Here is a 10,899-nt window from a genome sequence, read left to right on the forward strand (position 1 = left end):
GTCTCTCCTTACAACATGTCCAAAGTATGTCAGACGAAGCCCCAGAATCCTTGCCTCCAAGGAGTAGCCTGGTTTAACCCTCTCTAGGATGAATCATTATATATATTATAATTTATTCTATTACATAAAATATATATAGGTGATGCTACCAAGCCAAGGGTGGGTGACTAATCTGTGACCTCAAGGCCTGTCTTTGTTTTTTGGTGAAAGATTCCTCTAAGCTGTATAGCTCTGGTGTGTCCACTTGCTGTACAGACGCAACTTGTGGTCGCTGTGAAGTTGAATACTGTGACAGTGACATGTCTAATGTGATCATGGTTACCCATGGTGGACAGTGTTTGGTGGCGTTCCTTGGTTAAAACAAGCTTGGAAGTGGGAGTGGCATCCACTTCCATAATTGCTTGCCTCAGGAAACCCTATGAACCTGGAGAGAGGATGAAAGTCACGGACGCAAGTGTCAAGGACTTTCGTTCATAGGGTCTCTATGAGTCACCTACAACTTGACGACACTTAACAACAATTATATTATCATTATATATAATTCATTCTATTATTTAAAATATATATTAATAATGTATTATACTGATAATATTTCTAAAATACCTATTCTGAAATGGCTTGCCTTCAGAAACTCTATGTATGAACAGTGCTCAGGTCTTTGGTTCATAGGGTCGCTATGATTCATCTACGACTCGACAGCACCTAACAACAACAAAAATGATGGCATAGAAAGAGTTCTGCTTTGGCCTAGTGGACAGAAAGTTATGCTATCAAGCCGAAGGTGGGTGATTTTAATCTGCGGCCCTCAGGCCTGGTTCAAATTGTATTCCTGTCAAACATTCTTCTAGGTGGTACAGCACTGGTCTGTGCATTGCTGTAACTCGTGGTCGCTGTGATACTAAACACTGTGACACTGATGTGCCAAACGTGGTAATGGTTACCCATGGTGGACAGTGTCTAATGCGATCATGGTTACCCATGGTGGACAGTGTTGGCTGGAGCTTCCCGACTAAAACAAGCCTGGAAGCAGGAGCAGCATCCACTTCTGAAATGGCTTGCCTCCGGAAAGTCTATGTACAAACAGTTCTCAGGCCTTTCATTCATAGGGTCGCTATGAGTGGTCTACGACTCGACGGCACCTAATAGCAACAACAAAATATCTATTATATATAAATATCTCTTATATACAAAATATTTATTCTCTATTAGATCCTTTACAATTATATATGTATTCTATTATTTAATATGTATTTATTATATATTCTTATTTATGTTATTCTTTTTATTACTCTTCTTTTTCTTTGCTGTTATATGTCCTCATTTCTGCTATTTGCCTTTCAGTTCATCCTGAGGTCTGACAGCTCCACGTGTGCAGAGCAGAGCAGAGCTGCCCCGCAGAGTGGACAAGGCTGTGCCCTCTCAGTCTCCTCAAGACCCGTCTTCGGAGACCCGTTGGGTGGCTTTTAACTGTTAGTGTTTTCATTCCTAATTGAGGGCTTGGCCATTTGCACCACCCAAGGACTCCTTATTTGGAAAGAGGGCCTCGGAAGATGTTTTCAGTTAAGGTGAAGTCATTCTGGAATTGGGTGACTCCTAACCCGATAACTTGTTGGGGTTTTTGTTGTTGTTGTTGTTGTTGTTGTTGTTGTATGCCATCAAGTTGGAACCAACCCGTAGCTGACCCTCCAGGGGATTTTCAAAGGTAATCATTGAAGGAAAAGAGATGGCCCATCTTTCTCCCACAATCCAATAAGAGTGGTGTCCTTACAAAAGAGAAGACACAGTCATGTTTATCGTGGCTTTGTTCACAATAGGAAAGAGCTGGAAACAACCCAACTGCCCAGCAACAAACGAATGGATAGAGAAGCTGTGGTATATTCACACAATGGAATATTATGCTGCATTGAAAAACAAGGAACTCATAAAATATTATTCAAAAGGGGTGACCCTGGAGGACATCAGGCTGAGTGAAATATCTCAGTCACAAAAGGACAAATATTGCATAGGGCCACTGTTGTAAAACAAGACTGACATCGGGGTTTGGGAGGAGACTGAGAAAGAGGGGATAAATCATGTATATTGCATTGAAACAGATGAGGGAGAGAACTGTTTAAAAGGGACATATGAGTAGCTATTGCTGTCATGACAGGATTCCAGAACAAAGTTTGCACAGTGGAGTAGACTTGGGGGCTTGGGGGAGGGATTGTATAACAATTAAAGAATTTTTCTTTTACTCTTCTTTTTTTTATTGTATTATTTTTACGTGTACCCGTCAAATTAGATCTCACTGGTACAGGAGGAGATTGGCCCCTCCTTCTCCAGCAGAGCATCTGGTGAATTTGAACCGCATACCTCTGGGATTGCAGTGTAGTGTCTTGCCACTAAGCCACCAGAACTTTCTTTTACTTTTCAAAGAGAAGAGTGAATTGGGGGGTGGGGGTGGGCAGGGAGAAAAGTGCAACAATGAATGAATGGAAATCCAAAGTCTCTGTAAACATTCATTAAAATCAATAACTTTTTTTTTAAAAAAAGGAGAAGAAACACAGGCTGAAGATACAGTGTGATAATAGATTTATGCAGCAGCTGCCAGTGAAGGGGAAGTGTGGGGCTGTCAGAAGTTGAGAGTAACAAGAAAATAACTTCCCCCAGAGCCTGCCGAGGGCATGTGGCCAGGTTCACCTGCTGAATGCATGGTTCTAGACGCGCAGCTGTGAGGGGGTTACGTTTTATTTGTTCAGAGTCATTTACTGTGTGGTTATAGCAGGATAAAAGTGGATGAAATATTCACACTGGTGCGCGCGGTAAAGAAGGCATTCAAACGAAAGCAGAGCCTTAAGTCTGTCCCCCAGAAAGGAGGCCCCACCTCGAAGTAAATCTTGCAGAAAAGAAAACTATAAGTAAGCCCTTCTATTCATGTTATTATTATTTTATTCATTTTTATTATTTTATGTGCATGTACCGCCCAATCGGATCTGATTGGTACAGGAGGAGAGTGTCCCTCCTTCTCCAGCTGAGCATCCGGTGAATTTGAACTGCACACCTCTGGGATTGCAGTGCAGCTTCTTGCCACTAGGTCACCAGAGCTCCCGTATGATTTTTCTTTTAATGGCTCATTTTTTTCCAAGGCATTAACATAATAGAAAAATGTCATATAGGTGTATTAATACACCTCTATTTTAAGCTTCTTTTTTTTTATTGTTATACACACCTCCGTGTGGTTTGTTATAGCACTTCTTTTTTTTTTTTTTGCTTTAATGAAAGCAAATTCATCAATAACATTTTCAAAATCTACTTGTAGAAAATCATGAACTATTTGTTTTAAATGCATGAAAATGTTCATCGGGTTTTTTTCCCCTTTTGGCCCAGGCTCTGCGATGACCGGGCGTCATGACATCCTAGCCTGTCTGTATTCGAAATGATGATATTTGATTCATGTTGACAAGGTCCTAGTGATTGATTGTACGGGTGTGAAATCCCAGAACAGGTAAATCCATAGCTGTGGATAGGCCAGCATAGTGATAGCTGGGCCCACAGCTGAGATCAGAGTCCAGGCGCCCGCTACAGAGGATTCAGCCCAGCCCCCTGGAGGAGACACTGGAAACCCTCTGCAAACAGAAGATTCCTCCCAGGCTCCCACCGGAGGGGATGCCATGTCTGAACGTTGGTCTTAGTTTGAAGATTAAGGGTACCCTTCGTTATGTTGGCAACACTAAAGCATAAGGAAAATACAGCCTCATGAGATAGAATTATTATTATTATTATTATTATTATTATTATTATTATTGGCTTAAACTAAATTTAAAAAATAGGGAGACTGAGAAAGGGGCCTTTTCACAGTGCTAAGTGGATAGAAGGAGAATTGATGTCTCTGAGCTGTGTTGTTGGAGAAGAGTGTTGAATATACCATGGACTGCTAGGAGAACAAACAGGTTCATCCTAGAGAGGGTTAAAATGGGATGCTCCTTGGAGGCAAGGATTCTGAAGCTTCCTCTGAATCCCTGATTCCTTGAAGAAGAATCGATGCCTTAGAACTGTGGTGTTGGAGAAGAGTAGAGAGACCACCAAAGGCACTCACAGATAAGTGTTGAAGAAAGTGCAACCAGAGGCAAGGAGGGAGAACTTCATCTCACATACTCTGTGCATGCTGTTAGGAGAAGCCGTGCTGTGGAAAGGGTCATCACGCTTGCAAAGGCGGAGGGTCGTCAGAAGAGAGGAAGACCCTCGATGAGATGGATTGACACAGTGACTGCAAAAATGGGCACAAGGACGTCAGAGACGATGAGGGTGGCGTGAGATAGGACAGGATTCAGAGCTGTGTCTCCATGGGTCGCACTGAACTCGACAGCGCCTATCAACGCAACAATAGCGTCCCCTTTTTAACTCTCTGGGAACACAGAGCCGGCGCCAGGCGGTGCTGAAGCTGGATGTGACACTTCACACACACACACACACACACACACACACACACGCGTGCACGCACACCTTACCGGTAGCAATGAGGTCCAGCAGGTCGCTGGGTCGAGACCAGGCGCTCCCGTTCTGATAGGAACAGCGGTACTGTCCGGCGTGACTCTGCTTCATGGCGGGGATATAGAGGAACGACTCGTCTGAATACGACTTGGGGTGCAGCTTCTCCAGGCGGTACAGTAGACCCACATCCTGAGGCCCCTTGCACTGGATGATCACCGACTGCTTCAAAGGAACCAGGGTGCTGGGGGAGGCCCGGAGCGAGGGCTTGGGGAGGGGCACTGGCGTAGAAGAAGAGAAAGCTACAGATCAAGCCCAAAGAGACTTCCCTTCCGGGACCCTGAAACCCCCTCCCAGCCTCTCTTCGGGTGAATCCAGAGAAGGGGTCTGAGACTTCAGGAGAAGGACTTACCCCTTTGTGCCTGTGTCACCTGCCCCAGGTGCAGTCCTGAGGAAGAAATGGAGAGAGGGTAAATACTTCATTTTATGTATATGTACAGACATATAACGTGTATTTCTTTATCGTTGTTATGTGTCTTCCAATCGCCTGTGTCTCATAGCGACCCAGTGTACAATACCTCTGAGCCCTGCTCTATCCTGAGCCGACCTCACTGTCTCCAACACACCTGCTCCCATTACTCCAGTCACTGAATCGATCCATCTCATTGAGGGTCTTCCTCTCCTGTGTTGTCTCTCCACCCTTCCAAGCTTGATGTCCCTCTCCAAGGACTGGTCCCTCCTTGCAATATGTCCAAAGAATGTCAGACGAAGCTCCAGAATCCTTGACTCCAAGGAGCAGCCCGGTTTCATCCTCTCCAGGACAAACCTGTTTGTTCTCCTAGCAGTCCATGGTATATGCAACACTTCTTTCCAGCACCACAGCTCAAAGGCATCAATTCTTTTTCTATCATCCCTAGTCACTGTCCAGCTCTCTGACACATAGCAAGAAATTGCGATGACTATGGCCTGGATCAGGCGCACCTTAGTCTCCAGCCTGACATCATTACTCTTAAGTACTCTGGAGAGGTCCCTGACAGCTAACTTTCCCAGTGCAATTCGTCTCTTGATTTCCTGGCTCCTTGTACCACAAGTGTTGATTGTGGAACCAAGCAAACTAAAACAACCTCAGTCTCTTCACCATCCATAATGATGCTGCCAATTGGCCCAGTAATAAGAATCTTTGTTTTCTTGATGTTGAGCTTAATGCATATTGAAGGCTGCAGTCCTTGACCTTCTGCAGCAAGCACTTCATGTCCTTCTCAGTTTCAGCAAGCAGGGTTGTGTCATCTGCACAATGCAGGTCGTTGATGAATCTTCCACCAATCCTGATGCCACATTCCTCCTCGTACAGCCCAGCATCCTAGATTATTTGTTCTGCATACAGATTGAAAAGGTATGGAGACACAATACATCCCTTGTGAACTCCCTTCCCAATTTTGAACCATGCAGTGTCTCCTTCCTCTGTTCTGACGACTGCCTCTTGGTCCAAGTATAGGTTAAGCATTAGCACAATCAAATGTTCTGGGATTCCCATTCTTCTCAGAGTCAGCCACAGTTTGTTATGATCCACACAGTCAAACGCCTTTGCATAGTCAATGAAACACAGATATATTGCCATATCTCTGGTACTCTCTGCTATCTGCCAAGATCCATCTAATATCAGCTATAATTTCCCTAGTACCACGGCCTTTTCTAAACCCAGCCTGCACATCTGGCAGTTCTCTGTTAACGTGCTGATCCAGTCATTTTTGGATAATTATCAACAGAATCTTGCTTGCATGTGATAATTAATGATACTGTTCTATAATTTCCACAGTTTATCAGGTCACTCTTCTTTGGAATGGGAACAAATATCGATCTCTTCCAGTCAGGTGGCCAAGTAGCTGTCCTCCAGATTTCTTGGCACAACTTAGTGGACACATCCGTGGCAGCGTCTGTAGTATAAATATAATTTTGAAGCCCCATTTCACATACTTTGGACCTGTGGCCAGGAGGGACTGATCCTTGGAGAAGGACATCACGCTCAGAAGAGTGGAGGAACAGTGCAGGAGAGGAAGATCTCAGATGAGAGGACTTGATACATTAACTAGGGCAATGGGGGTAAGTGTATTGGAGTCAGTGAGACTGGCTCAGGGCAGGGCAAGTTTTAGAGCTCTTATACATAGGATCACGATGAGTTACAGGCAACTTGACAGCACATAACAACATGAGTGAGTGTGTGTGTGTGTGTGTGTGTGTGTGTGTCTGAGGGTTTTGATACAAATTAAATGCACCAAAGGTGACCCCCGACTCCAGCTGTGTGTGGAGCTCTGGGCTACCTGACGCAGATCCGGGACTGAAGGTCCTGTCTGCCCACCTTGATTGTTGACCAGAGCTAGTGGGATTCTGGGAGAATGGGCATTACCTGATGGGGGAGAGAAGAAGGCAGTCTCAGATTCCTGCCCTCATTCCTGGGGAGACCCAGAGCTTCCCACACGGCAGTCACTCTCCATTTTCTACTATGTTATGTCTTTAGATTATGTCAGCTGGGTGAATGCGGCCTCTTGAGCCTGGAAGTGAGGCAAGTGAGGAAACACTGGGGCATGTGCGGCTTTCTTTTTGCCCCAAGTGAGTGGCCGCAGAGCGGACTTGATGGATGAATTAGGGGTGGACCAAAAGTGATGCTACCAAGCCAAAGGTGGATGACTCTAATCCGCGGCCCTCAGGTCTGTCTTTAATTGGTTTTGGTTGAACATTCTTCTAGGTCGTATAGCCTTGGTCTGTCCACTTGCTGTACAGAGGTAACTTGTGGTCGCTGTGATGCTGAACACTGTGACACTGATGTTTCTAATGCGATCATGGTTACCCATGGTGGACAGTGTTTGGTGGAGCTTCCCGATTAAAACAAGCTTGGAAGCAGGAGTGGCATCCGCTTCCAGAATAGCTTGTCTTCAGAAACACTATGACATTGGAGAAAGGATGAAAGTCACAAAAGTGTCAAGGACTTTCATTCACAGGGTCACTTTGAGTCACCTACGACTCGACGGCACTCAGCAACTACAAGATTAAATCAGAATTTTTGAATGGATAGAGAAGCTGTGGTATATTCACACAATGGAAAACTACGTGGCATTGAAAAACAAGGAACTCATGAAATATTGTTCAAAATGGGTGAGCCTGGAGGACATTATGCTGAGAGAAATATCTTAGGCACAAAAGGACAAATACTACATGATGCTACTGTTGTAGAATGGGACTGACATCAGAGTTGGGATAAGATTGAGGAAAAACTGGATAAATTAGGTATGCTGCATCAAAACAGATGAGGGATAGAATAGTTTAAAAGCAATATATATTAAGGTATTATGGTTATCACAAGACTCCAGAATTAAGGTTTCATAGTGGAGTATACTCGGGGCAGGGGGATTGTATACCAATGAAGAAATTTTTCTTTTACTTTTCAAAGAGAGGAGTGAACTGGGGTGGGATGGGAGGGCAGGGAGAAAAGTAGAACAATGAATGAATGAAAATCCAAAATCTCTGTAAATGTTCATTAAAATGAATAAAATAAAATTTTTTAAAAAGATTAAGTCAGAATTCAGTGATTACATTATCATGACTGGAAATATCACTCACATTGAAACATCGTAATAAGCCAGAAACCCAAGCCTGCAGCCCTTAAGTTGATTCTGACGCATGAGGGGCTGTCCATCAGGTTTGACTGTTACTGTTGTTAGCCAGCATCAAGGTAGAGCCAGCCCGTAGCAGACCCTCTGGCAGGTTTTCAGAAGCAGCGAATCGCGTGGGAAGAGATTGCATAGTTTTCTCCCAAAGAGCAGCTGATGGCTTCAAACTGTGTGTCTTTAAATTGGCATCATAACTGCTTAGCACTAGGCCACCAGCACTCCCTAACAGAAGTGAAGTAGGCCGCCTGTGGTTCTCCCGTGGGACAATGAGTGGATTTGAACTTCTAACCTTTCATTCAGCAGCCACATTGCCCGTTATGCCAGCAGGGCCCTTTTGATCCTTGTAAAGCTGTGCTTATCCATGTTTCCTATTTCTGTTCCCTAGAATCAAGAAATTCTTGGACAACTCTGAGATATCATCTCCACCCAGTCAGAATAGCAAAATTTAACAAAACAGCAAGCTACAAATGCTGGCGAGGTTGTGGAGAAACTGGAACCCTGATTCACTGTTGGTGGGAGTATGAAATGGTGCAACCCCTGTGGAAGGCAGTATGGCACTTTCTCAAAAAGTTGGAAATAGAGATACCATTTGACCCAGCAATTCCACTGCTGGGAATATACCCTAAAGAAACCAAAACTGCCACCCAAGAAATTCTTGGTTACTTTTTCTTCCCATTTTGAATAGTGTTTGCATGCAACTGTGTGCATTTATCAAATTGTGTCATTTTCAAACTCCACTTCTCCCTAGAAAGTGCTCTCTAGTTTTTTGTGCAGGTTTATTTTTTCATTTTTATTTTCTTTTCTATTGGTTTGCATATGAAATCCATGTACACGGTGTTTCTTTCATTCACATTGTATTTCACACATTCCTTCATTCATGTTGTGTTTCATGCAATCATTCCCATTGTTGTCATGTACCATCGAGTCGGAACTGACTCATAGCTGACCCTCAGGCGGGTTTTCAGAGACAGCTAATCGCACAGGAGGAGATTGCCCATCCTTCTCCTGCTGAGCAGCTGGTGGCCTCGAACCACACACCTTTGGGATTACAGTGCAACTTCTTGCCACTAGGCCACCAGAGTCCTCATACCCCATACACTGTGTGTTATAAAATTACTCACCATTTATCTATGCCCACTATCACCCCATCTTCTGTTTAGACAAACTGATCTCTGGGTTAAACAACCACAGTTTTCCACTCAATCTAAAATGCACTTTGCCCCCTTTCTCCTGAGTTCATAGTATTATCTGTTTAAAGCGCTCTAGAATTGTCACACAGCAAATAAAAACTCAAGCCTCCCACTGACATTTTCATTTCACGTCATTCGCTCCCTCCAAGTTGATAGTGGCTCACAGTGACTATTTTAAGACGGAATTTTCTGCAGCACTCAGAATGTCTCTACTGAATTTTCTGTAGTCTGTACTGCATTACATTGGCATGTCTTTCTCCCACAGCCAGCGGGTTCAAACCACTGACCTTTTGGATAGCAACCTGGTTCTCTAACCTCTGCACCAATGAAGCTGCTGTAATTTCCGCTCCAAAGCCCAAGCTCACAGCTGTGTGGTGGGTTCTGAGTCACAGCAACCCTCCGCTCGACTTTCAAGGCTGTAAATCTTTTCTGGAGGAGATGCCGTCTGTCTGCCGTGAAGCAGTTGGTAGATTCAGACCACCAGCCTTGCAATCAACCTTGAAATGTGACCCCTACACCGACAGGCTTCCTTCGTTTCAGACATGGAACAAAAAGTTTTATTTTTTCCACGCAACAACAGCAAAATTCAATAAGACAGTAAACAATAAACAACATATGCTGGCAAGTGTGTGGAGAGATTGGAGCTCTCATACATGGGGGGTGGGACTGGAAAGTCGGGCAACCACCGTGAACAGTCGTTCGGTGCTTTATCAGAAAGTTGAAAACAAGCCAAGTGCCCATCAGCAAACGAATGGATAGAGAAGCTGTGGTATATCCACACAATGGAATACTATGCTACACTGAAAAACAAAGAACTCATGAAATAGCATACAAAATTAGTGACTCTGGAGGACATTATGCTGGGTGAAACATCTCAACTACAAAAGGACAAATATTGCATAGGGCCACTGTTATAAAACAGGACTGGCATGGGGGTTGGGGAGGAAACTAATAAAAGAGGGGATAATACACTGCATGGAAACAGATGAGGGAAAGAACTGCTTCGAAGGAATATATGATTAAGTATTATTTGCATGACAATAGTCCAGAATAAAAGGTGCATAGCAAGTGGACTGGGTGGGGTGTGGGGGGGATTGTACAACAATGAGAATTTTTTTTTCCAAAGAGAGAAGTGACCTGGAAGGATGGGGTGGGTAGGGAGGAAAATGTGCAACAATGGTCGAATGGAAATAAAGACTATTAAAAAATAATAATCTTGAACATAGAAAAAAGAGAAAGAGAAAGAAGGAAGGGAGGGAGGGAGGGAAAGAAGAAAAGGAAGGAAGAAAGAGAGGGGGGAAGGAAGAGAAGGAAGGGAAAGAAATCGAGAGAGAGCGAAAGATGAAAGAAAGAAAGAGAGAGAAAGAAAGAGAGAGAGAGAGAGAAGGAGGGAGGGAGGGAGAGGAGAAAAGAAAGAGAGAGAGGTAGGGAGGGAGGAAGGAAGGAAGGAAGAGAAGGAAGGGAAAGAAATCAAGAGAGAGCAAGATGAAAGAAAGAAGAAAGACGGTTCGAATCCACCAGATGCTCTGCTGGGGAAGGAGGGACAATCTCCTCCTGTACCAATCAGATCTGATTTG

At 44.1% G+C, this 10,899-nt stretch overlaps 1 protein-coding gene across 1 annotated transcript in view; it reads right to left on the reverse strand.

Moving 5' to 3' along the window:
* The window catches only part of GP6 (glycoprotein VI (platelet)), a 38,642-nt gene that overhangs the window by 14,118 nt on the left and 13,625 nt on the right, over positions 1-10,899 (reverse strand). The window contains exon 6 of the mRNA XM_006901875.1: positions 4,488-4,748. Coding sequence (XP_006901937.1) covers positions 4,488-4,748 — 261 coding nt within the window. The remainder of the gene's footprint in view (positions 1-4,487; positions 4,749-10,899) is intronic.

Source organism: Elephantulus edwardii, unplaced genomic scaffold (assembly GCF_000299155.1).
Source record: "Elephantulus edwardii isolate Elephantulus edwardi_28Jun2011 unplaced genomic scaffold, EleEdw1.0 scaffold00348, whole genome shotgun sequence".
Taxonomy (NCBI): domain Eukaryota; kingdom Metazoa; phylum Chordata; class Mammalia; order Macroscelidea; family Macroscelididae; genus Elephantulus; species Elephantulus edwardii.